This window comes from Ranitomeya variabilis, chromosome 6, assembly GCF_051348905.1.
Source record: "Ranitomeya variabilis isolate aRanVar5 chromosome 6, aRanVar5.hap1, whole genome shotgun sequence".
NCBI classification, from domain to species: domain Eukaryota; kingdom Metazoa; phylum Chordata; class Amphibia; order Anura; family Dendrobatidae; genus Ranitomeya; species Ranitomeya variabilis.
In genome coordinates, this window is record NC_135237.1 from 87,837,801 (window position 1) to 87,865,735 (window position 27,935).

Below are 27,935 nucleotides of genomic sequence, written 5' to 3' on the forward strand. Positions count from 1 at the left end.
CTTATACGACGCTACAGCTGGTTTTGTTTCCCCAAAAAGTCATATACGTCTTGGTAGAGACTTAAAAGATGACCTTAAAGTTTGGTCTAAGTTTTTGTCTAACTTTAATGGTAGGTCTATGTGGCAGACATCATTTGTGCCAGCAGAAGAACTCGGTCTTTATTTTCAAGCTGATAGAGATTCTGGATTTGTTGTATCGTTGTTTAAATATTGGGCTTCAGAGCCTTGGTCTCCTGCTTGGCAAGCGGACAGAGTTTTAAATAATCAGACGGTTTTGGATCTATTCTTGATATTTTTATGTCTTCAGCTATGGGGCACCCTTTTGAAGGATAAGCGTTTATTGTTTTCTTCTGATCATCAAGGCTTGGTATTTGCTCTTAATACTCTGTCTTCCAAGAATAAATTGGCAGCTAGAATTATTAGACAGATTGTGTTTCTCTGCTTGGAGTTTAATATCTGGATAAAAGCTTCCTTTTTGCCTACAGAGCATGTTGTTAAATCTTCATCTGTTTATCACCGCCAGCTACCCATGCGCGAAAGGGAGTCTTTGGAAGGGGAAGAACACAGAGTGTCCTGCTCGCCTTGGATTTGGAATATAATTCAGGAATAATTTCTCACTTTATTGCTCATTCATTGGCTGATAGAACATGGGCCGACTACTCGGCGGCATGGAAATTATGGATAGAATTTTGTTTAAGTAAGAATCACCCTCAGGAAAATTGTTCCATTCGAGTGTCGCTTAGTTTTTTAGAGCATATGGTGTGCAAAGGTTTGTCTTTTTCAGCTGTGTCAAAGAATGTTGCGGGAGTTTCATTTTTTCACAAAATGATGGGAGCTCGCCCTATGTCGGAGATTTTTCAGGTAAAGCAGTTTTTGAAGGGCTTTAAGAAAGCTAATTTTAAACCCGACGACCGTCGCCCTATTTCGTTCCAGCTGCTCAAAAGCATTTGCTCTATACTTCCTTTTGTTTGTAGTAATGAATTTGAGGCTTGTCTTTTTTCCACAGCCTTTTCTCTAGCCTTTTTTGCGGCTCTACGGGTGAGTGAAGTCGTTTCTCAAAAGAAATCTTCCCCTTCTGGTCTGTTTTTTCAAGATGTGAGGGTATTCGATTCTCACATCATGTTGCATATTAAAAAATCAAAAACAGACCAGATGGGTAGGGGGTCTTCCTTACGTTTGAATGCTATATCTGAAAAAGTCATTTGCCCAGTTTCCAACTCTGCGAGGTGGCTTTCTTTACGTCCCAAAGGAGATGGTCCATTTTTTATTCACCATAATGGGGACCCTGCAACGATATTTCAATTTAATTTTATTCTTAAAAAATGTTTAAAAGTATTAAAGGTATCGGATCAAAAAATGTCCTCTCATTCCTTCCGTATTGGTGCAGCGACAGAAGCAGCTAGATCGGGCCTTCAAGAAAGTAGGATAAAAAGCATTGGCAGATGGGAATCAAATAGATTCAAACTGTATGTTCGCCCTGATTTGTACTATTTTTAACATTTGGTTCCTCTTTTAGGTGTTTTAGCAGTATGGATCATCGGGCACTCTTATGTCTTTTGGGCTAAGAAAAGGGCAAGCTTGAGATCTTACTCAGAGAATCTCTCTTTTAATACATCATTCCTTAAGGTTTTTTGGTTTAGCAGGAGAGGAATGCGTTGGATGGAACTGCTAGACGAATTGAGAAGATTAAAGAAGATTTGGCCTCGTCCGGACTTAATAATATTTCATTTGGGGGGTAATGACTTAGGTAAAATTAGTACCCTTAACCTTACTGCTCTAATGAAGAGAGATATATCCTTATTAAAAACTGAGTTTTTTGATTCCGCTTTAGTTTTTTCAGAGATTGTACCAAGGTTTTTGTGGTTCAACAGTGAGATGGTGTTCCTTGAAAAAATCCTTAAGAGAGTCAACAGGAGTTTGGAGAAATTTATGCCTTTAATTGACAGTTTCTCTTTCAGGCACTTGGAACTAGAGGAAGTTATCCCAGGAATGTACAGGGGTGATATGGTCCACTTGTCTGATGTGGGCCTGGATATTTTGAATTTGGACTTTCAGTCAATTATAGAAAAATGGCTTTGGCGTTTGGGGGGGCCTCACCTTTTAGGCGAGGCGTTTGGGAAAATCGCCCGCTGAATTCGGGTGGATTGGGTAAGGAATTGGAGTAATATTATTTATTTATTCAAATGGTTTTAACATCGGTTTTTGGATTAAATTATTATCTTAAAAGTAACTCAAAATAAACGCCACGGCCATTTTCTTCCAAAATTATTCTCCGGTGTCATGTGTCTTTATTTAAAGGTTTTAATGGGGCTTGTGTTACCATGGACGCCCCCCCTTTGAAAATTACGAAGGGGGTCGCATGATAACACAGCCCCTAACCATGTCACTATTTTGGAGCAGTTTATACAATTTAAAGTTGAAAGTCTCATTAAGATTTATGAGGTTCAGAAGTTTTTACAGAAAGGGTTAATTTATCTGGTAAGCTGCGCTTTGGCGTGAGCAGGTTCTTTCTGGTTTTAACTAGTTATTATTCCCGCACTTTTTATGAAAGATGATTGGCTTATAAAGAAAGTGCGGGAGGAATTTTCTCTATAAAGTCAGCTGTTCCATCAGCTGTCGCTCAGTCACCTGATGAAGACTGAAGACCCCACCCTCCCTCCCTTATGTTTGAATTTTTAAAAAAAATGATCAACTGTCGTGGCGTTTGTTTGTGGGAAAATCGCCCGCTGAATTCGGGTGGATTGGGTAAGGAATTGGAGTAATATTATTTATTTATTCAAATGGTTTTAACATCGGTTTTTGGATTAAATTATTATCTTAAAAGTAACTCAAAATAAACGCCACGGCCATTTTCTTCCAAAATTATTCTCCGGTGTCATGTGTCTTTATTTAAAGGTTTTAATGGGGCTTGTGTTACCATGTCATCTCCGGTACCGGTTTTTTCTGGTACTGGAAATATCAGGACATTTGAAACCGGCTTAAAGATGAGAACATTCTGGCAGCTCTGACTTTGAATGAAGGAACTAAAAAATAAATCCACCGGTCCCAACTAGAGATGAGCAGGACGCACAGATGACGTTGCGCTGCCCTGGGTGATCAAAAGCCGCGTCGGGGACGCCAGGTTAGAGATTCGTGGCCTCCCGTCCAGCCACCAGGTACCACTGAACTAGACCTCTCGAGCATCTGCTGAGTGTCCCTCCCTGCTAGTGCCCCTCTGAGATCTCCTCCTGCCAGGGGGGATAGAAATGGAAATAGATGTGCATTGGGGGGTGGCTAAAATGTGCTGCGGGGTGCAAGGCATAGGTTGTCCTTATTTCTCTTCTTCAAAAGTTGGTATGAAAAAACTGATGAATCTCTGTTGATAAAAAACTGAAACACTGATGACAAACTGTTCCATTGATGAAAATACATTTTTCACAAATGCAAAAAAAACTAAAACAAAAACTATGTCTGAATATGGCCTCTTACACACTAAGAGCCCCCTAAAAAATAAAAGCATTCAATGAAAGATAATAATAATAATAATAATAATTTTTATTTATATAGCGCCAACATATTCCGCAGCGCTTTACAAATTATAGAGGGGACTTGTACAGACAATAAATAATAAATCTTCAATCGAATAAAACGTCAAACACAGGACCGGATCTCTACCTCACAGGTATGAGGAGAAGCCACAGCTGCCCATTATGGGATGTGTGATGAGCTGCAGTCCTGACAGGCGGCAGTGAGACTCCACGCACTATACAATGGCGACATCTGCTGGACATGAGCACAACAGCAGTCACGTGACAAAAACTTTTGGAAACTTTTCTAGAATTAGCACTTTCGTTCCCTGACGAGATGCGGCCATCCTGATTGTCAGTGTGAGGAGGCTGATGGGGAGGTGATCAGTGCGGACAAGCTTCCAGTACTACTGTGACCTGGCAATGGGAGGGTCCATAGGTCACACGAGCCTTCTAGGGGCGTTACACAACCCCACCCTTCCTCATTTGGCGTGGTGACTATGGAGAGGTCGGTACTGTGCCGCAGTGCTCGCTGCTATGGCGGAGTGCTCTATATAGATTGTGTGTGACGTCACTTACTCTATGTGTTACAGTATATATATATATATATATATATATATATATATATATATATATATATATATATGTATGTGTGTGTGTATTTATAGCTGTGTCCTGCACTGTACGGGGGGCTTCACCCTCGGGCACCACGTGTTGGGCCTTATGGAACCTCACATGCCTGTGTCTTCTGCTCTATAGCTAGACTTGCTGACTGTGTCCTGTTCTGGTTACTTGTGTGAACAATTTCTTTCAAAACTATATAGTTATGCAATAATGTTTGTTTTTAATTTAACCCCTTAATACATGGCCTTTAATGAATAGCCATTTCCCCTCCTCATGTTTCCTCTCCCTTTCAGCAGCCATTACTGGCTTATGTTGTGAATGATGTGGTTGGATGAGGCTTTTTTTTTTTTTAGACCGGACTCCAGTTAGGTTGCAGTTCGTAGTTAATGAAAGTAAAACTCTTCGAAGTTTCCGTTAACATACATAAATAAGCGATTCAGGCTATGTGCACACGTAGAATGATCCGCTGCGTTTTTTGCTGCAGATTTATCACGGATTTACCACATTTTTTTCTGCAGATTTCACTGCGGTTTTACACCTGCGGTTTTCTATTGGAGCAGCTGTAAAACCTCTGCGGAATCCGCAGAAAGAAGTGACATGCTGAGGAATGTAAACCGCTGCGTTTCCCCGCGGTTTTGTCCGCAGCATGTGCACTGCGTTTTTGGTTTCCCATAGGTTTACATTGTACTATATACTCATGGGAAACTGCTGCGGACCCGCAGCGTTTTCTGCATCCGGTGCACATACCCTTACGTGCTAAGTGTTGATAATTTTTTGGCAGGGTACCTTGATCCAAATAAAAATTATATATGATCAGTTGGTTTTGGACCAGTTGGTGCACCATAGATGAAAATCTAATGGCTAAAGTCGAACTGCAGAGTAACTTGAAACCGTTTTGTTTTTTTGTTTTTTTTTTAGGGCTCATTTACCTGTGAAGGCACAGATGGCACTCATACCTGAGAGACTCTGGGGAAATTCACACGTCTGTGATTTTTCACAGACCGAGCGTTCAATGGAAAATTGCGGAGACGTGTCGCATTGAAATCGTCAATGCAAGTCTATGGGACTGTGGAAAAACAACGTAACTGTCAGGAGAAGGTATCGAAATATTTTAATTTAATTTCTCCTTGTACGAGAAAAACAGATCATGTTCTGATAACGCTTCTGTCTGTCTGTATATATTTATATCTATCTATAGATAATCTCTGCTGATACGGGGGGAAAATGGAGCTCAAAAACGAAACAACCTATCCTTAGGTCACCAATGCTAATCAGGGTCCGACCCCCGGCGATCAGCCACTATCTGTAGCAGCCAGAAGTGCTCAATTGCAGAGCTGGTCATCTTCTGATAGTACCCTGCCTCAGCCACTGCCAAAAGATGGCCAACTCCGCCAGTGAGTGCAGTATTTCCAGCTGCCAACACAGAAAACAGCTGGTAGGCGGGGGTGCCGGGTATCGGACCTCAACTGATCAGACATTGATGACCTAGCCTAAGTATACTTCATCAATGCTAAAGTAGTGGACAACCTCTTTAAGGACTTAAAGGGAACCTGTCACCCCCAAAATCGAAGGTGAGCTAAGCCCACCAGCATCAGGGGCTTATCTACAGCATTCTGTAATGCTGTAGATAAGCCCCCAATGTATCCTGAAAGATGAGAAAAAGAGGTTAGATTATACTCACCCAGGGGCGGTCCGGGGCCTCCTATCTTCATAGGATGACGTCCTCTTCTTGTCTTCACGCTGTGGCTCCGGCGCAGGCTTACTTTGTCCTCCCAGTTGAGGGCAGAGCAAAGTACTGCAGTGCGCCGGGAAAGGTCAAAGAGGCCCAGCACCTGAGCACTGCAGTACTTTGCTCTGCCCTCAACTGGGAGGACAAAGTAAGCCTGCGCCGGAGCCACAGCGTGAAGACAAGAAGAGGACGTCATCCTATGAAGATAGGAGGCCCCGGACCGCCCCTGGGTGAGTATAATCTAACCTCTTTTTCTCATCTTTCAGGATACATCGGGGGCTTAACTACAGCATTACAGAATGCTGTAGATAAGGCCCTGATGCTGGTGGGCTTAGCTCACCTTCGATTTTGGGGGTGACAGGTTTGCTTTATGCAAGATAGAGAGATAGATGCTATTGAACCTGTTCTACCCCCAGGGAGCAAGCATCTTTATTGGTACACTTATAATTTTACACCATTTTTTTTTTTTTTTAAGACTGTGTGAAATAAAATGCCGCCAGAGATGTACACGTTGACTCCAGTGCCGTTTTAGTGAAGGAATGTACAACAGTGACGGCAAACCTTCTAGAGACAGAGTGCCAACATGGCAATTTAACCTTAAGACTGCCGTCACACTAGCAGTATTTGGTCAGTATTTTACATCAGTATTTGTAGCCAAAACCAGGAGTGGAACAAGTAGAGGAAAAGTATAATAGAAACATATGCACCACTTCTGCATTTATCACCCACTCCTGGTTTTGGCTTACAAATACTGATGTAAAATACTGACCAAATACTGATAGTGTGATTGCAGCCTAATTCTGAGATTTTAGTTTAGAAAAAACAACTTCTATAAAGAGGAGGCGGGGGCAGCAGAGAGGAGGCGGGGGCAACAAAGTGCAGCCACAGACAGGAGCAAGGGTACCAGACTGCAGATGTAAAGGAATCCTGGTGTATGCTCCCCCATCCTGTTATATATTCCCCATTGTGGTAATGTGCTGCCTGCACTGCTGCTGTTCAATACATAGGGGAAAAAAAACACTCCTACTCGCCTTCCCTCCGCTCCCTTGTAGTGCGGCGCCATCTTCTGACTCCAGCGTCCAAGTGATGGGAGCGCATGACGCCACTGCCATGCACTCAGTCACATGCACGCCGACGTCAGCTGCTGGCCTATGATTGGCCGGCAGCGTGTATTACGGACCCGGCAAGTTCGTTCTCTGCAATGCACACCTGCACCGTTTTGTTGAAGACGTCTGCAAATTTGCATACACAGTGTCTTTAATAAAATGGCGCCATGGTGCCCGCATTTGCTAACTCCGGTGTCACACTGCAGGCGCCAGGGGCTTCGGACAGAAATCTGAGCAGCCACTAGTTACCACCTGAGGTCTCTATAGCGTTTGCTCTATTTCCTAACCTGGCATAAAGCTTGTGTGTGAGGCAGAACGTTGGTTATAGGACACAGCTGCTCGGGGCGCACCGTGGGAAGAGCCGCCGACCTTCTGTGTAGCGGCACTTTTTACACTGTCCTCTCTATAAGATCAATCTGTCTAATGTTGGTTTTATTCTTGCAGCTCTCCAGAAATGACCGTACTCTGGGGCAGGCGGATACTTTGGTTTCCTGGTGAAAGTACCTGAGTCTGAGGTAAAATAACATTTTGCTCGGTGGAGCGGTAGGGCTGGTGTGTGACCACTGCTGCTTTCAATGTCTCTTAAACAGGACCACCATCAGGGCCTCTTTTCTAGTGGTCATTTCACTGGTGAAACCTCTGTTACTCATGGGTCAAAGACTTTAAAAAAAATAAATAAATATAGCCTATAGCCCCTTATCAGATTCCGTACCTCATTTATTTTGTGGTGTTTGCTAGATATTGTAGCTGTGCATAGTCGATGACGACAACTGTACTCCCTGATTATATCATCATTGATGTGTAAAAGGATTTACCTGAGACTATGCCGGTCCCCAGAAATCGACTCCTGTGACCACTAGGCTACGTTCACATAAGCTTTTTGTGACTGTTGGGAATTTTCTGCAGTGTTTTTAGTATGTGTGGTGTTCACTTTTGTGTTTTTCCAGATCTCTGTGTATTTAAAAAATAAAAAAAAAAATCTTTCAATTTCCACACTGGCCACTGTGGCTATGCTCATACTTCCTGTACGTGTGCATTTCCTGAAACATTAGCCACAATGGTCAGATCCTAGCCCTATCTTTTTGTATTGAAATGTCTATTGAGTGTGTGCAAGTGTCATTGTGAAGAGTGGGGTAAACGATATCTATAACTGTATGTAACCCCTTTCTCATGTACAGCACCATGGAATTAATGGTGCTATATAAATAAATAATAATGAAGTGAGCTGTGACCTAACACAGGATATCACAATAATTAGCTGTGTATAGAGGCGTTACCAGTCACAGTAATCCTGCCTCTGCTGAAAACTGTTCCAGAATTTGATAGTATGAGCATTAGTTTTGTTAATAAGGATCATAATATGAATATAAAAAAATACAGGTAACACAAACTTGCTTTAAACACTAGGTGATGTTCTGATGATGGCTTCCCTTTAAATTGAGATTCTGATTTGGCTTTTATCCTAAGTCATATTCTAAGACTCGTTAAAGGGTTGATTGTGACTTGTAGGATCGCTACTTCCAACAGGTGGCGCTATAGAGTTCAAGACCGCTTTCTCTCTGAAGAGACAATTTGCATATAAGGCTTCCCTTTAAGGCATTCTAAAAGACTTTTCAAGTGGAAAGTATGTTCCTTTTGTGGGGTGGGGGGTTCCTGAAGGAGTTTTGGAAGAGTTTCTATTCCTGTAGTGTTTTTTTGCAGCCTTTGGATTTGACAAAAGTTTAGACCAAAAACTATGAAGTTAGTTAGGTACAATGATTTAAAAAAAAAAAAAAAAAAAATGCTCAAAAAACTCCTCAATATGAATATTACATACACATGAGTAGAACGAGCTTTCCACGCGTTTTTAGGGAGGATTTTGCAAAGCTATTCCAAAAATTCCCCTGTGAACGTAGCCTGACTTTCACTGCTCGCTTGGCATCATATTGTGAAACCTAACGGCTGAATTATGATTTTTTATTTCTTTATGAACTTGTTACACTTTTTGCAGCACATGGAAACCTGCTAATGTTGTTTTTTGTTTTTATTTCTCCAAACGGCCCCCCCACGCTCAATTTGTTCAGTAGGTATCTGATGAATTTCTGACCACGCATAGGAAGGTGAGTGACCGCTACACAAGTATACATGTCATTCTAACAGTGTAAGGCATGTAGCCGATGATGAGCACCGTACTCCTGAGCGGAAGTTATTCTGTACCTGATGCCTTCTAAAGGATTTACCTGAGGCTACAAAAGTCTTCGATCTGATAGGATGTGTATAAGTGAATTGATAACCTGCGTCTCAACAGCGGCATCTTATTCATAATACTTTTATTACATGTATTTAAGTTGCCATCTGGTCACAGTTTGGGTAGAGTGGGGTCACATATAATATTTGGCTGGTTTAATATTAATAATGTGGGTTTTGGGTTTTTTTCTAGCAAACTGATGAAGTTTGGCTTGTACCTGGCATAGGACTGCCGGCCTGTATGGGACTGCCCAAGGGTGACAATGGTAAGACATTATGATATCAGACGGGCAGTTGCATGCGGCAATAAATAAGTAGCCATTGATGAATTTTGTACTCCTGACAGGAGATAATCTCCAGTTGATGCTTTTAAGGATTTATCTGAGGCTACGTCTAATTGGACATTTATGTTAGTAAACACGTTTAAGATGCTTTGAGATTTATTTAATTTCTAAAGGGGTTGTCTGACCTTGGGGTACAAGTCTGCAGTCACTCTGTGCGACTGCAGACTTGTGAATCCTCGCAGTGCGCTATGTTGTGAGTGTTCGTGTACATGTAGTCACGTGCCGACTAGACGTGCACAACCTCGCTTAATGCAAGTGTACTGAGTGAGGCCGGACATGTCTAGTTGGAATGTGGCCCGAAGTATGCAGTTCTCTTAATTAGCTCTTGGCTCCGGCACTGGAGAATCCTCAGTGTGCAGTGCTTTCACAAGTCTGCAGTCAATTAATGACTCCGGACTTGTACTGTAAGGCCAGACAACCCCTTTTAAATGTAGTAAGGCCTAGCGAAAGGAGGAGGCCTGACCAATGTTTGCTTTTTCACAATAAATGAAGGAATTGTAAATATTGACTTTTTTTTATTGCGGTTGGTTTTCTTTTTGTTGGTAGGTTAATCGGAGGAGGTAAAGAAAGTGGAGGACTGCTGTAGAAAGGTCTGCCAGCTGGCACAATGCCGAAGAACAACTTCACGAAAAATGATTGAAAGGATGACAATCACTGATGTTTTTCACCTTTCATAAGAAACATTAAAAAATATTTTCAATCTTGACTGTCAAGGGATAATTCAAAGACATTCTTATTTGTGCATGATTCGCAATTTATCAAGACCTGCCCTAGCTAAAAGACCGTATGAGAGCCATCCCCACCTAAGTGCCTTACAATGTAAGAAGGGGTTGTGCAAACCAGGCGGAAATTTCCTTGAAAGTAGTAAGATTTGGTGTTCTGAACTGTTGGCAGAATAAAAGTTATTTGAGCAACTGATGTGGATCTGATGACTTTATCGCCTTAACCCTTTTCTGTAATAGAACGGTGTCTGATCGCAGGACTGACACATTTACAGTCAGGAGTTGAGCCCGTATCCTCTGCAGTGGGTGTCAGCTGTAAATGCCGGGATCACAGCTCTCGCCATTCTAACTTCTTGGATGACTCGGTCAATAACGGCTGCAGAGTCTAAGAAGTTAGAGGAGGCTCCTTGTCGCCACATCGTTGCCCTGTGACACGACTATGTGGTGCAGATGTTGTCTTGGGCAGCCTAACAATCGGCCTCCATTGCTTCCCTCTCATTACAGCTATTGTGTCCTACAAGCGGTACGCAATAGATTGTCCATCAGCTTCAGGCTGACCGGAATAATAAACTGCAATACAGGAATATTCATCCCAAATTATAGGTGCCCGAATACTGACATTTAAAAAAAAAAAAAAAACTGGACTGAGACCCTGTGGGCAGGAGCCAGCACTATACAGTAAAGCCATAGCCATAATGGCGCTGTGATGCTGATTGCTGTGATACCTGCTGTAAAGAATCTGTGGCTGCTGAATAATCGTCCTCTAAAGTTTTGGTGTAATCACTTCGCATCGGGGTGGGCCTGGGGGTATGGTCGTCTTTTACTTCTCCAGCCTCCTATATTTATTTTATTGTCCCTGATTATTCATTGACCTGACTCCTTTTAAAAATTCCGCACCGCTGCCATCATTGAGGTGGGTGACACAGCTAAAGTGTGATTCTACGGCAGGTCTGCAATAAATTGGCACCGGAGGTGCGGGTATAACATTGGCAAATGCCTGCAATTAGAAATGTGGAATAGTTCTTCTGATTTGCTATCTTACTTGCCCCATGTGCAGACATTGTAGTAGCTTGGGTATCCATGTTTACAACTATCGAAGTCTCAAATCTCACTATGAGTGGTTGTAACCATGGATACCTAAGGTACTGCAATGCCCTGCAGAAAGAGGTAATCGAAGTAGTGAATCAGAAGAACTATACTACATTCCTTATTGGAGGTATTTGGTAATATTACACCTACTACATATTGGGATAGGATCTTGGAGATGAGAATACCTCTTTAAAGAAGAAGTAATTGAGTTGAAATCTTTATCTGTGCGTTCGCCACCTCCGGCACCAGTTTTTGAAGACAGACCATAGAATCGCACTGTGCACACGCTGCCCTCCCCAATCTTGGCAGTGGTGGTGCAGAATTATTGAAAGGAGGCAGGTTCACTTAAAGCGTTTGACACCCGTGATACGGGGAAAAGAAACGGAGGAGGCTGGTAGAGGGGCAGAGAACAGAAGATGACCCTAGACCAGGCCCAATGTACAGAAGACGTCACTAGACCAAAAATTTAGAATATGGTTACTCAACAACCACTGAGCGGTATCAGATTAGCATCACTGTGCCATTATGGCCGTGTCTTTACTGTAGGCCGAATTAACATGTTCAGTATTTGTAAGCCCAAACCTGGAGTGGGTGATAAATGCAGAAATGTACCTAGTCTTGACGCGGCACTACATTAAACCCTTCCTGACCGGATGTACTAGTATATCCTGCTCCGCACATGATGGATGCAGGCTGTGTCATACAGCTAGCCTCTGCCTGTAACAGCAGTGACCGGCTCTAGTGCTTCCATTAACCCCTTACCTGCCACTATCTTCAGCATTTAAGACTTTTTGTACCCCATGCTGTTTAGTATAACCATTGTAACTCTATATTACACCGTACATCCCCACAAAATGTAATAATGTTTTATGTACGCCAACACAAAACTGAAAAAAAAACAACTTGCCACCTAAAAAACAAGGTCTCTTACAGTTTCATCAACAGAAAAAAATATAATTTACGGGCTTAGAAGATGGTGACAACAAACGCGTTCTATTTTAATTTCTACATATTTTTCCACTAAATAAATATAAATAAAATCTTTTCACTTTTGTTTTTTGCTGTTATCTCACTGATCTGGAGAATTGTATTGCCAGGCTGTGTTTCCTTCCCAGTAAGCACTTAATCCTGTTAACCAGTGTCACTGCACCATCCCTGCCCAGCTTTCCAGTACATTGTACGATTAAATGAGCGGTGACATTTCTGGCTATACTGGCACAAAAACTAGAAAATTATGGCTGTGGAAGAAAAGGAGGAATACAGTATGTCAATAATATCGCTAAGGTCACATTCTTAAATCGTGTTTCACAGCCTGAGTACAGGCCACGATGCTTGATCCGGCTGCTGATTTGACCTTTAAAGAGGTTTTCCCATCTCCAAGATACTATCCTAATATGTAGTAGGTGTAATAATAATAGCAAATGCCTGCAAATAGAAATGTAGTATAGTTCTTCTGATTTGCTATGTCAGAGGCTTAGGTATTGGTGATGAGCAAAAAAAAATATGTTTGCATCTACGTGGGAACTAGAACGTAATTTTTGAGCATGCTCAGATAACACCTTATCCCAGCACGTTCACTCATCACTATAAGGTATCCATGGTTTCTACCACTCATATACAAGGTTGAGCGAATTTTTCAAAATTGAGCTCCAATTACGTTCGGTGGCGAATATCATTTTTGTAATATTCGCCGAACGTCATTGGAGTCAATGGGAGTAGAAATGTCTGAATATGTTCGGCATCGATTGTCAAACATACATTCGGCACAAATAGGGTACCGATATGGCAAATTCAGATTTGGCGGCCGAATCCAAACACATTCACTCAACTCTAAATATCGTGACAGTTGTTAGTGGACATTACCATGGATACTTAAGCTACTGCAATGGCCGACATAGTCAGAATAACTATACTACATTTCTAATTGGAGGTATTGCCTAATATTCTTACACCTAGTACATATTGGGATAGGATCTTGGAGATGGGAATACCCTTTTAACTTTACCCACTGCTGTAGCTAAAACTAAATTGTGTAGCTTCTAGTCAGTTCTCTGAATACCACCTCGCCCATTTGATCCTAACCAACAACCACTGGGCCTCCCACATTGAGAAGCTGTGGTTTAGATCATACGTGAAGATGTAATCGGCCATGACATCTCTATAACTCACATTGGGTGGAATCTGTCCGGTTCACTTCAGGCAGCCCGTCCATGCATTGCGGTTTGTACTTAGACCCCAAAACACGGATGCATGAATCTGTACAAATTATTTTCAACTTTGTGCTATTCCACAGTCATCCTTCATGCCTGGCAAGGAACCTTTTGTTAGTGCCTTTTAGGATTGCTCCTTCCAATAGCTGACGCTGGAGTTCCTGTCCTTTTCTTCTCGGAAGAGTCTACTTTCATAGGAAAAAATGGACGCACATTGCATCCTTAGTTGTAGTCTACTGGATATCGAACAAGGTATGGTTTGTTTTTTATTAACTTTAGATGTATGGAAGATGTTTTTCTTCAAGGAAAGCTCAGTTGTGGAGATCTGCAATCTACTATTTGTCACTCACAAATACACAAACCAGAGAGTGAGGGTAAAGGGCAATTTACACTGGCCGATAGTCTGTCCGATTCTAACCGTATCGACCACAACAATTGTGTAGTGTGACTGGGTTGTGCAACTGACCGATGTGTCCAAAAACACTCGTCCGTTGTGGATAAAATCATTTTGGCGAGCGGAAAATTGTCATGTAAATGGAGACTGGTCGCTCGGTCAGTGATTTGACGGACGAACAGAAGAACTGGAAATACAAGTCCTAAATGGGGCTGATCGTGTTTCAAGGCAAAAAATTGCTCCGTAACATTAGAAGCACTGGAACAAGTACATATTCGGAATTGGCAAAAAAAAACTTGATGATATCATAAAATATTATATCATGTATTTAAGATAATTAGTATCGCGTATGGGATTTAAACTTCGAACACACCGAATGTGAACACAGTACACAATGTAATGATGTAAGGATTACTATTCAACCAGTTCATTCACGATTCCCGTCCCGTATAAGCACTTGTCTGATGTCGTTTGCTGGTCGTGAGTTACAATCACATCGTTTAACCGACTACACAAGTCTATGAAAAAACAACTTTTTTTCAGCTGCTAAGGTTTTTTGAATGGATTTAGGGTATTTTGATGGAGCAGAGTTAAAAAATCCCATTACTTTTGCTGAATTGGTTCTAGTTTTTGAGATACCGGTAATTTATCCATGAAAATAATGCATTCCCCCAGTGCGACTTGTGTAATAAGGAATGCAATAGCTTTTGGTCTCTTTGACTTTTTAACAACGTCTTAGGTAGTGAAATATCCCATATGATTTTTTTTTCAATTTGTAGGCTTACAAGCAGAGTTGTTAGGCGAATTTTTTAATATTCGGTTCGGATTACGATCGCCGGCGAATATGGTATTTGCAATATTTGCTGAACACAGTCGAACACCGTTGGAGTCAATGGGAGAAGAGATGAGCAAATATGTTCGAAAACGACTGTCAACCATAAAGTCGGTACCAATATGGCACAAATATGGCAAATCTGGATTAGGCAATTACAAGGCTATAAAAGTGACTTGTTGAAGTCAGAATTCTACTGTAATTAACTATGAAATATCTCAGGAACTAGAGCCAATCTGGCAAAACCAAAGTCATATTCTTAATCAGCACCATAAACGTAGTATAAATTCGTTCAGACATCGTTGGCACCAAGATCATTTTATACCAGATTTATCATCTCCTATATGAACCCTAAGCTTCACCAGTGCGGTTAATATCCAGCTGCGTCTCATCCAACATAACAAACACTGATCAGCTCCAGAAGTAAGAGTACAACAATGATAATAGAGACACGTGGGTGTTTTGCGTAATGTATGTTGTTTATTTCCAGTGAAGTTAATAGATCTGTATATGGAATATGGTGGTTCATGTATAAAATAAAAATATAAAAAGAAATGGAACAGATTGGGTGAACATTGGACAGGTCTGCTAAAGTTATCCAACACTTCATGGTAAAGCTCATACTACAAAGATTATACTGGTATAATGGTTAATCACAAGACTGTCAGGCAGGAGTATTTAGTGATTCCCTCTCTTTTGTTTTATATTTTTTGGTATAAAAAAAATACATGGTGTGTCCAGCGATCACAAACAGGATCGAGATGATGACCAGGAGCCCAAACTGCTGAGGCTGAGGAGCAAGAATGACCATGATGAAATGTACCAGATCCATCAGGTAATTCATTGAGCTTTGCACCCCATTGACGATTCCGCGCTCCGATTCGGGAATGTTCTCCTGGAGAAGTTGAGTCACTGTTAAGTCAAAAGACCAAAGACCTACAGGCGATAAAGATATAACAAATATTAATATAACCAACAAGAGACTCCACATAAAGCTCCATGTGTTCATACTTGACAATATTTTAGACAAGCCTTGTAGGCTAATAACTGTGTAGTACCAGTCACAGCCGAATAGATATGGGGGCGCTGTGCAGGATCCTGAAATGAAAAGGGTGCAGAGCAGTAGCTCCATTTACTATATTAGTATAACACTAGTAACTATGTAGTCCACATGCAGGTAAAAACTTCACATTAGTCTCCATACTATCAATTTCCGAGTTCAGGTTAAATTAAAGAGGCTTCCTGGGAGTTTGCTTATTTTTCATTATGGGGCTAAGAACTTACAGGTAGGTAGTTTATAACTACCTGCGTGTTCTGCCCACGCCAATCTCTGTCAGTGATTCTGCTGCTTCCATCAGCTCTTCCTCTTCTGGGCTGCTCTGTTGGCATGGAGTCATTGCCAATGTCATGTTGATTGACAGCCAGCTCCCCGCAGTTAGGCAGCAGGGAGCCAGCTGTCAATCAGTATGATATCGGCAGTGATGCCCCGTCAAAAGAGCAGAGTGGAAGAGAAGAAGCTGTTCTGTTGACATGATGTCACCGGAAGTAGCATAATCCCTGGTAGAGATCTACACTGGGCAGAACAGGCAAGTAGTTGGCAACTACATATCTGTAAGTTCTTTACCCCATAGAGGGAAAATAAGCAAAGTCTCGGATAACCCCTTTAAGGCTACATTCATCCGTCCTTGTACATGTCCATGTGCTGTATGTTTTTTAAATGGACAATACACAAACACATAAATTACATTGACCCCTATAAACATCCAGATTGAGACTCAGCGCATGTCTTATTTTTCCTCCCAATTTGCAGATTTGACTCGGTCATTAAAGTCTATGGGGATCTACTAAACACAAATGAAAATCAGAAGGCATTCTTTCTACTTCAGTAGTCCATATTTCATACATTTTTCACTTATCCATTGTTACAGGGAATCTGTAAACCAGGTTTTTGTTATGTAATGTGAAAGCAGCAAGAAGTAGGAGCAGAGACCCTGATTCCAGGGATGTGTCACTTATTAGGCTTTTTACTGTAAGTTCAATAAGGTCAGTGTTTTATCAGCAGGAGATTATCATTACTGGACTAGCTGTTGGGTGACTTCTAGACCTGCCTCTGTGTGTAACGCCACCCCCACCACTGATTAGCAGCTTTCTCTCAATGCATGATGTCATAAAAACCTGCCAATCAGTGGTGTGAACGGGATTATTCACAGATCAACTTTCTTAGAACTGCTTGATCTGCAGCTGAAAAAAAAACAATGAAGGCACTACAGATAACACAAAACAAAAACGGTCCATTTACAGAAATATAAGTACAGATACAGATGTGTGAAAGTAACCTAAAGCTGACCATATGGGATATAGCTGTTAGCCACACTAACTTCTCCCTAAAAATGCATGATCAGATCATACGAGTGTGCATTAGCTTTGGGTATAGAGTATTTCAACAGTCTCAAGCACCTGGCATATATAAAATGATCCCAATGCCAAATTTTTTAAGCACTCTGTATCAGTTTGATAAATGTGTCACTTATGCCAAAATCATATTTTTAACATTAATTAACAGTCATCAATTAACTTAAAGGGAACCAGTATTTACTACCACAAACCCAACACATTTATGTTATGTCGCTGTAATCCAAAATCAATCCATACCTTTCATCCTTCTTTGCATTCCAACGTAATCGTCTATTAGCTTTTTATGTTAATGAGATGCAAGTGGATTTGGCGTAGCCCCACATTTACAGCTTTTCGTCCTCTTTCAAATTTTCTCCACCGGCCGCCATCCTAATCGACAAGTCACTCTTATCCGAGTGACCTGCCTCCCTTGCCGAAATCTCGCACAGGTACCGTTATTTCCCGTGCTGGTCGTCTTCTCAGAGGGGGTGACAGCGCCAGCGGGAGATTTGTGGCGGAGAGGCAGGTCACTCTGACGAGCGACCTGTCAATCAGGGAACATATGACTGTGGCAGGCAGGGAAAACTGTAAAGGGGATGGAGAGCTGTAAGTGCCGGGCCAAGAATTGAGGTCCATTAACATAAAACTTGTTTGGTTTGTGGTAGTGAAACCTTCTGACAGGTTCCCTTTAAATGAGGATCAGCTGCAATATCAGATACAACCCACGGAGCGATCTGGTATTAGTTCCAGAAAATCACCTATTCAACACAGGTGAAAATTTATTTTTAAAAAGACTCAGAATGTTTGAAGAAAAACAAAACAGACATTAATTGTCACCAATCACCCAATGGCTTCCATTTCATAGCTTATCTGGTGCATGCTGATTTATTTTTTCTTTTTCTATTTTGACACCCTAGAAATGCCTGATCCAGGAATCACCGCACCAACCCACATTAGCCCTGTTTCACACTTCATTGGCTCCGGTACGTGTGGTGACAGTTTCCTCACGTACCGGAGACACTGACTCACGTAGACACATTAAAATCAATGTGTCCCTGCACATGTCAGCGTGTTTTCACGGACCGTGTGTCCGTTTGAAAAACACGGAGACATCTCAGTGTTCGTGGGAGCGCACGGATCACACGGACCCATTAAAGTCAATGGGTCCGTGTAAAACACGTACCGCACACGGATGCTGTCTGTGTGCCGTGCAGAAGACAGCGCTACAGTAAGCGCTGTCCCCCCAGCGTGGTGCTGAAGCCGCCATTCATTTCTTCTCTCCAGCAGCGTTCGCTGGAGAGAAGATATGAAAAATCATTTTTATTTTTTTTTTGTGTTTCAAATAAAGATCCCGGTCACCAAAACAGGATTGGATAAGTGAGGGTGAAAAATACTTTTTAGTTTATAGTTTTTCAACCAGTCAGAGTCCTTTGAAAAATATTTTTTATTCCCTGAAAACCCCATTTAAATTAATGGTAGAATGTATATTTGGCTTCTACTGAAGGTCAACAAGATAAGCGTTGCGATAGCATCCAATTGCACCACAGCTTGAATTTTTGAAATTATGGCTTCTATTCCACTCGCCCTGATAACTCTAAATCTTGAAAAAAATTGGAAAACATTTCTCAAAGAAAACATGGGCCAGAGAGGTCCATACGTATGACAAACCTGAAAAAGAAGCATCACATGGATATGGCTAAACAATTCACAATTCGAGCCAAGTCGATCTTAGACGAGGAGGTGGTTGTAAGGATGAGATATGTGGTGCTGTAAGTTGTGCCAAAAAATTGCACAAAACGATTTGCTTTCCACGGAAAGTTTTGTAATTCCAATGCAATTCATACATATGCCCCATGGTATATCTTGCCAGCATGAACTTACCCACTCTTGCTAATATTACTCCTGAAAATAACAAAATGATTGAGACATAGGAGTCTGGATGATCCCCGGCACGGACACTCTCAAACAACACAGTATTGTTAGTCCAGTGGATCGAGGAGCGGTCTGGGAGGATAGGCTGGTTGATATTCCCTTGAGATGGATATATGTGGAGTTGGTTCTGATGCAGTTTCTGAGTGTTTGAAGAAGAATTCACACCCATAATGACAGCGAAAATGCCCAAATCAAACGGGCTTCCTGGAGCAAAGACTGAAAATACGCAAAGCATTAAGCAACAAACATGGAGGCAGCTGGATATAATTCCTGTGACCACTAAGCCATAATGTCTTCTTAGTTTGGTAAACAGAAATGTGCCCATTAATCCTGAGATGGCCGACACGGCCATGAGTATGCTGAGCAGAGAGCCACTGATCCCCTGAGTGTAGGCATAACCTGTAGTGATACAGTCAAAGCCCAGGACTGTGGTGTACAGGAAGGCCAATCCTAAACCTGCTAAAAAGACCGATTGTCTGTAGTAGGATTTCCAGCCGTCTGTACAGGTGCGCAACATTCGGTGTACTTTTTGGAAGCAACGTGGAAGTGATGAAGTGCGTTCTGCTGCCGGCTCTGGAGTCCGGGGCGTCTCTTCATTGGATACACTGGGAATGGCTGGTGTGCTAATGTAGTCACCTATGACTGAGCAGATAGGCAGATCCCCTGCAAAAAAGGAAATGAATGGAGGATCACATCAGTGGCTGTAGATAAACCGTATACACGTTAAGTTAACATTTGCTGAAAAATCCATGTTTATTTAATATGGAGAGAGCTGCAGTGCACCCTTGGCATGGCCTATGCCTTGGTGCACTGTTAAGTCCCTATATTTGCATATTAAAGCTAGTCCCTTGTGTTCATTGACAGCGGTCCATTGAAAACACCGAGTGCTCCAAGTGACAGTGCGCTGGTGGCACACAATGCGGCTACAGAGGTACTCTATTGTGTGGATCCTTAAAGACACTAATACAAATGAATACAGGGACAAGAAGGCCTTGCCACTCTAGGCACCGGACCTTCTGTGCGTAGTGGCAAATACGGGAATACAAGTAACAGTGAAGCATGGTGGAGGATCCTTGCAAGTTTGGTCTACATTTCAACAAATGGAGTTGGGGATTTGTTCAGGATTAATGGTGTCCTCAATGCTGAGAAATACAGCAGATACATGTCCATCCTGCAGTACCATCAGGGAGGCAGCTGATTAGCTCCAATTTTATAGAGCATCAAGACAACAATCTCAAACATACAGCCAATGTCATTAAGAACTATCTTTAGCATAAAAGACAACAAGAAGTCCTGGAAGTGAAGATATGGACCCCACTGTGTGTCTGAGATTACACAAAGAGACAGAAGCATTTGCACAAGCCTACATCCACAGATCTGTTGTTAGTTCTCCAAGATGTTTGGAACAACCTGCCGAGTTAATTCAAAAACTGTCTATAAGTACCCAGAGGAATTGATGTGGCTTTAAAGGAAAAGGGCGGTCACACCAAATATTGAATTGATTTAGATTTCTTTGTTGTTCATTCACTTTGCATTTGTTAATTGATAAAAATAAACTTTTACCAATTCTTTAACGTATTCTTATTTTGCAGCTTTTCATACCTACTTACATTGTTTTCTTGTGACATATTGTACTTCATGATAGTGGTAAAATTTCTTCGATATAACGTGCATTTATTTGTGAAAAAAACGGAAATTTGGCGAAAATTTTGAAAATTTTGCAATTTTCCAACTTTGAATTTGTATGCCCTTAAATCACAGAGATATGTCACACAAAAGACTTAATAAGTAACATTTCCCACATGTCTACTTTACATCAGCACAATTTTGGAACCAAAATTTTTTTTTGTTAGGGAGTTATAAGGGTTAAAAGTTGACCAGCAATTTCTCATTTTTACAACACCAATATTTTTTAGGGACCACATCACATTTGAAGTCATTTTGAGGGGTCTATATGATAGAAAATAACCAAGTGTGACACCATTCTAAAAACTGCACATCTCAAGGTGCTCAAAACCACATTCAAGAAGTTTATTACCCTTCAGGTGTTTTACAGGAATTTTTGGAATTTTTTTTTAAAAATGAACATTTAACTTTTTTTCACAAAAAATTTACTTCAGCTCCAATTTGTTTTATTTTACCAAGTGTAACAGTAGAAAATGGACCCCAAAAGTTGTTGTGCAATTTGTTCTGAGTACGCTGATTCCCCATATGTGGGGGTAAACCACTGTTTGGGTTCATGGCAGAGCTGGAAGGGAAGCAGCGCCATTTGCCTTATCTAGATGTGTGGTGAGCACTTTAACCCACCAAGTGCTTCACAGAAGTTTATAATGCAGAGCCGTAAAAATAAAAAATCATATTTTTTCACAAATATGATCTTTTAGCCCCCAATTTTTATTTTCCCAAGAGTAAGAGAAGAAATTGGACCCCAAAAGTTGTTGTGCCATTTGTTCTGAGTATGCTGATACCCCATATGTGGGGGTAAACCACTGTTTGGGTGCATGGCAGAGCTCGGAAGGGAAGGAGCGCCATTTGACTTTTCAATGCAAAATTGACTGGAATTAAGATGGGACGCCATGTTGCGTTTGGAGAGCTCCTGATGTGCCTAAACATTGAAACCCCCCACAAGTGACACCATTTTGGAAAGTAGACCCCCTAAGGAACTTATCTAGATGTGTTTTGACAGCTTTGAACCCCCAAGTGTTTCACTACAGTTTATAACGCAGAGCCGTGAAAATAAATTAAAAAAAAAATTCACAAAAATTATTTTTTAGCCCCCTGTTTTGTATTTTTCCAAGGGTAATAGGAGAAATTGGACCCCAAAAGTTGTTGTCCAATTTGTCCTGAGTACGCTGATACCCCATATGTTGGGGGGAACCACCGTTTGGGCGCATGGTAGAGCTCGGAAGGGAAGGAGCGCCATTTGGAATGCTGACTTCGATGGATTGGTCTGCAGGCGTCACGCTGCATTTGCAGAGCCCCTGATGTACCTAAACAGTAGAAATCCCCACAAGTGACCCCATATTGGAAACTAGACCCCCAAGAAACTTATCTAGATCTGTTGTGAGAACTTTGAACCCCCAAGTGTTTCACTACAGTTTATAACGCAGTCGTGAAAATAAAAATTAATTTTTTTCCCACAAAAATGTTTTTTTAGCACCCCAAATTTTGATTTTCCCAAGGGTAACAAGAGAAATTGTGGAAACCCCCAATTCTAACTGAAACACACCCCCTAACCCTAATCCCAACCATAACCACACCCGTAACCCTGACACACCCCTAATCCCAACCGTAAATGTAATCCAAACCCTAACTTTAGCCCCAACCCTAACTCTAACTTTAGCCCCAACCCTAACTCTAACTTTAGCCCCAACCCTAACTTTAGCCCCAACCCTAACTGTAGCCCTAACCTTAACTTTAGCCCCAACCCAACTTTAGCCCCAGCCCTAACTTTAGCCCCAGCCCTAACTGTAGCCCCAACCCTAACTGTAGCCCCAACCCTAACTGTAGCCCTAACCCTAGCCCCAACCCTAACACCAACCCTAGCACCAACCCTAGCCCCAACCTTAACCCTAGCCCTAACCCTAATGGGAAAATGGAAATAAATACATTTTTTTATTTTTTTATGTTTCCCTAACTAAGGGGTTGATGAAGGGGGGTTTGATTTACTTTTATAGCGTGTTTTTTAGCGGATTTTTATGATTGGCAGCCGTCACACACTAAAAGACGCTTTTTATTGCAAAAAATATTTTTTGCGTTACCACATTTTGAGACCTATAATTTTTCCATATTTTGGTCCACAGAGTCATGTGAGGTCTTGTTTTTTGCGGGACGAGTTGATGTTTTATTGGTACCATTTTCGGGCACGTGACATTTTTTGATCGCTTTTTATTTTGATTTTTGTGAGGCAGAATGACCAAAAACCAGCTATTCAGGAATTTCTTTTTTGGGGGGGGCGTTTATACCGTTCCACGTTTGGTAAAATGGATAAAGCAGTTTTATTCTTCGGGTCAGTACGATTACAGCGATACCTCATTTACATAATTTTTTTATGTTTTGGCGCTTTTATACGATAAAAACTATTTTATAGAAAAAATAATTATTTTTGCATCGCTTTATTCTGAGGACTATAACTTTTTATTTTTTTGCTGATGATGCTGTATGGTGGCTCGTTTTTTGCGGGACAAGATGACGTTTTCAGTGGTACCATGGTTATTTATATCCGTCTTTTTGGTCGCGTGTTATTCACCTTTTTGTTTGGCGGTATGATAATAAAGCGTTGTTTTTTGCCTCTTTTTTTTTTACGGTGTTCACTGAAGGGGTTAACTAGTGGAACAGTTTTATAGGTTGGGTCGTTACGGACGCGGCGATACTAAATATGTGTACTTTTATTGTTTTTTTTATTTAAAGAAATGTATTTATAGGAACAATATATATATATTTTTTATTATTTATTTTTTTTACACATGTGAATATTTTTTTTTTTACACTATCACATAGCCCCAGGGGGGAACATCATGTTATAGTGTGAGATCGCTGATCTGACACTTTGCTGTGCACTGTGTCAGATCAGGGATCTGACGTGCACAGCTCCAGGCTTCCCGGCGCCTGCTCCGAGCAGGCGCAGTGAAGCCACCTCCCTGCAGGACCCGGATGCAGCTGCCATTTTGGATCTGGGCCTGCTGCAGGGAGGAGGAGGTAAGAGACCCTCGGAGCAACGCGATCACATCGCGTTGCTCCGGGGGTCTCAGGGAAGCACGCAGGGAGCCCCCTCCCTGCGCAATGCTTCCCTGTACCGCCGAAACATTGCGATCATGTTTGATCGCAGTGTGCCGGGGGTTAATGTGCCGGGAGCGGTCCGTGACCGCATAGTGCCGGATGTCAGCTGCGATAGTCAGCTGACACCCGGGCCGCGATCGTCCGCGCTTATGCTGTGAGCGTGGCCGATCGCATATGACGTACTATACTGTCACTGGTAATTAAGTCCCAGGTCAACTTGACGGGATAGTACGTCATATGGGATTAAGAGGTTAAAATGGCACTCATTTATCATAGTGGTTCATGTTGTTTGATAAATCTGTCGAATTTTAGGACTGTCTAGTTTAAGTTTACACCATCTATTATTTGGGTGACTGTGCCAGAAATGTTGACATAGTGTGTTGCACATTAGACCACGGCTTTTACCAATAAACCATTTTCCTTGTTGGACAAATCATAAAATGTGGTTACAACATAAAATAAATATAATGCAAGACATGAAAGACATTTATTTGCTCAAATAATGCCAGAATTCTTGGGCATTTAACTTGATAAATATGCTCCTTTCTATGTGCCCCAAAATGATACAGTTAAACATCATATATACAGTGCCTTGCGAAAGTATTTGGCCCCCTGGAACTTTTCAACCTTTTTCCAAATATCATGCTTCAAACATAAAGATACCAAAGGTAAATTTTTGGTGAACAATCAACAACAAGTGGAACACAATTGTGAAGTTGAACGAAATTTATTGGTTAGTTTAAATTTTTGTGGATATTCAAAAACTGAAAAGTGGGGCGTGCAATATTATTCGGCCTCTTTAACTTAATACTTTGTTGCGCCACCTTTTGCTGCGATTACAGCTGCAAGTTGCTTGGGGTATGTCACTATCAGTTTTGTACATCGAGAGACTGAAATTCTTGCCCATTCTTCCTTGGCAAACAGCTCGAGCTCAGTGAGGTTTGATGGAGATCGTTTGTGAACAGCAGTTTTCAGCTCTTTCCACAGATTCTCGATTGGATTGAGGTCAGGATTTTGACTTGGCCATTCTAACACTTGGATACGTTTATTTGTGAACCATTCCATTGTAGATTTTGCTTTATATTTGAGATCATTGACTCGTTGGAAGACAAATCTCCTTCTCAGGCTCAGGTCTTTTGCAGACTCCAACAGGTTTTCTTCAAGAATGTGGGGAAGGTGTGTTCAGGGTGATGAGCTGTGTTGCCTTTATGCCAAACATATGATTTGGCATTGTTGCCAAAAAGTTCGATTTTGGTTTTATCTGACCAGAGCACCTTTTTCCACATGTTTGGGGTGTCTCCCAAGTGGCTTGTTGCAAACTTTAAACACCACTTTTTATGGATATCTTTGAGAAATGGCTTTCTTCTTTCCACTCTTCCATAGACGCCAGATTTGTGCAGTGTACGACTGATTGTTGTCCTATTGACAGACTGTCCCACCTCAGCTGTAGATCTCTGCAGTTCATCCAGACAGATCATGGGCCTCTTGGCTGCATCTCTGATCAGTCTTCTCCTTGTTTGAGATGAAAGTTTAGAGGGACGGCTGGGTCTTGGTAGATTTGCAGTGGTATGATACTCCTTCCATTTCAATATGATCGCTTGCACAGTGCTCCTTGGGACGTTTAAAGTTTTGGAAATCATTTTGTATCCAAATCCGGCTTTAAACTTCTCCACAACAGTATCACGGACCTGCCTGTTGTGTTCCTTGGTCTTCATGATGCTCTCTGTGCTTCAAACAGAACCCTGAGACTATCACAGAGCAGGTGCATTTATACGGAGACTTGATTACACACAGGTGGATTATATTTATCATTATTAGGCATTTAGGACAACATTGGATCATTCAGAGATCCACAATGAACTTCTGGAGTGCGTTTGCTGCACTGAAAGTAAAGGGGCCGAATAATATTGCATGCCCCACTTTTCAGTTTTGGAATTTCCACAAAAATGTAAAACAAGCAATATATTTCGCTCAACTTCACAATTGTGTTCCATTTGTTGTTGATTCTTCACCAAAAATTTACATTTGGTATCTTTATGTTTGAAGCATGATATGTGGGAAAAGGTTGAAAAGTTCCAGGGTGCCAAATACTTTCGCAAGGCACTGTACTTATTTTCTGTAAAATGAGTTTACAAGTCAAATAAGTTATTAGAAAACTTTGTTCTGTATCTTATTTCTTTCTTGTTTTGTACCTTGCACATTTATAAGTTCCAGTTGTCGCTCTATGTAATGCTCTCCGATGGATTGCTGTGGTTTTACAGCCAGCTGAGGTACCATTTTGTAAACTCTGGAGAGAAAGATAAATTCCACGAGAAGTGACACCAGATTCCAACCGAGAATGAAACCGCAGCCAACCACATTGGAAGCCCAGGTCATGACCTGACCCACTGACAATGGGGCAAAGATATTGATTACTTGATCCATCCTTCTCACTGTTGCATTCATCCCTATAATTTAGAGATAGATATCACAAATAAAAATCCAATTAATTACATATTAGCTACCAAAACGTTTCCTATTCATGGTTATACAGTGGCATGTAAAAGTTTGTGCACCCCTGGCCAAAATTACTGTTATTGTGAACAGTTAAGCAAGTTGAAGATTAAATTGTCTCTAAAAGGTCTAAAGTTAAAGATGACACATGCCACTGTATAGGTAAGTGTATTGTAAGGCTAAGTGCACACGAAATTTCCGAGGCAATTCTGCAACTCTTGCCGCGGGTATATCGCATGCGGAATTGGCATGCATATTCCTGCTAAAAACTAGCATAATTAGCTTGCAGAATGCTAGTGTTTTCCAAGCGATCTGTAGCATCGCTTGGAAAACTGATTGACAGGTTGGTCACACTTGTCAAACATAGTGTTTGACAAGTGTGACCAACTTTTTACTATTAATCCTGCCTATGCAGCATCAATAGTAAAAGATAGAATGTTAAAAATAATAAAAAAATTTAAAAAAAATGGTTATACTCACCTTCTGATGGCCCCGGATCTCCTCGGTGTCTTCCGTTCCTATAGATGCTTTGTGTGCAGGATCCTCGATGACATCGCGGTCACGTGACCGCCATGTCATCGCGGTCACGTGACCGCAACGTCATCGCAGGTCCTTCACACAAAGCATCTATAGGAACGGAAGCGGCCGCGTGCATCGCTGAGAGGCGGAAAGACTCCGGGGCCATCAGAAGGTGAGTATATCACTATTTTTTATTTTAATTCTTTTTTTTTTAACAATTATATGGTGCCCAGTCCGTGGAGGAAACTCTCCTCCACCCTGGGTACCAACCGCACATGATCTGCTTACTTCCCGCATGGTGGGCATAGCCCCATGCGGGAAGTAAGCAGATCAATGCATTCCTAGGTGTGCGGAATCCCCGCAATTCCGCAAATTTAATGAACATGCTGCGTTTTTTTCTGGAATGCGATTCCGAATTCCGAATTGCGAATTACATTCTATTAAATAGGATGCTTCATGTGAGCGTTTTTTTTGCGGATTTATAGCGTTTTTATAGCAAAAAATCTGCTACGTGTGCACACAGCCTAAGAGTTACATGTGGATTGGGCTTTATAGCAAATGGCATTACCCACACCGATCACCTTTTCATTTTTAGTCACAGGAAGAAAATCACAAGTGACCGCAGCATCTTTTGCAATGGGTTTTCAGTCTCTTATTATCTTAGATCACTCGGAAAATGCTGAAGTCTTGTTATTGGGGTTATCCCATGGTTTGCAGCATGGCTTGCAGGTGATGCGTAAAGCGGCTACATGGGAATCCTTTGGAATACAACCATTAATCTACACGAGCAGTCCCAAAGAATACAGGTTTCATTCAACTCAGTGCACCCTTGTAGACAGCAGCATACAGAAGGTGATAAGTTGCTTATGGCTGGGTGTCAAACTGGTGAGACGACCACCCAATGTAAGAATGGGGCTATAGAGTCCCCTGTTTGAAGCGACTGTCCTGCACAGGGTCAGACATAGCATTGGTGCAAACAAGGGGCCTAGCAGGTAAGGGGGCCACTTCTACCTTCAAAGCAGAAGAAATGGTCCTG

General features: G+C 41.6%; 1 protein-coding gene and 1 long non-coding RNA gene across 5 annotated transcripts in view; one reads left to right on the plus strand and one right to left on the minus strand.

Annotated features, from left to right (window-relative positions):
• Positions 1–3,774: 3,774 nt before the first annotated feature.
• Positions 3,775–10,453, plus strand: LOC143781852 (uncharacterized). Of its 2 annotated transcripts, none has more exons than XR_013216818.1 (6): positions 3,775–4,014; positions 5,049–5,228; positions 7,410–7,480; positions 9,029–9,064; positions 9,385–9,457; positions 10,082–10,453. It is a non-coding gene; the product is annotated as an uncharacterized LOC143781852 (long non-coding RNA). The 2 variants fall into 2 exon arrangements; XR_013216819.1 differs by having other exon boundaries at positions 3,822–4,014; positions 9,032–9,064.
• A 4,813-nt stretch (positions 10,454–15,266) lies between these two features.
• LOC143783469 (ferroportin-like) overlaps positions 15,267–27,935 on the minus strand; it is a 35,308-nt gene continuing 22,639 nt past the window's right edge. For all 3 annotated transcript variants that reach the window (XM_077271870.1, XM_077271871.1, XM_077271872.1), the window contains 3 exons: positions 26,080–26,334; positions 19,058–19,771; positions 15,267–15,718 (listed from right to left, as the gene is read on the minus strand). In XM_077271870.1, the coding sequence (XP_077127985.1) occupies positions 15,447–15,718; positions 19,058–19,771; positions 26,080–26,334 (1,241 nt within the window). In that variant the 3' untranslated portion in view covers positions 15,267–15,446. The remainder of the gene's footprint in view (positions 15,719–19,057; positions 19,772–26,079; positions 26,335–27,935) is intronic.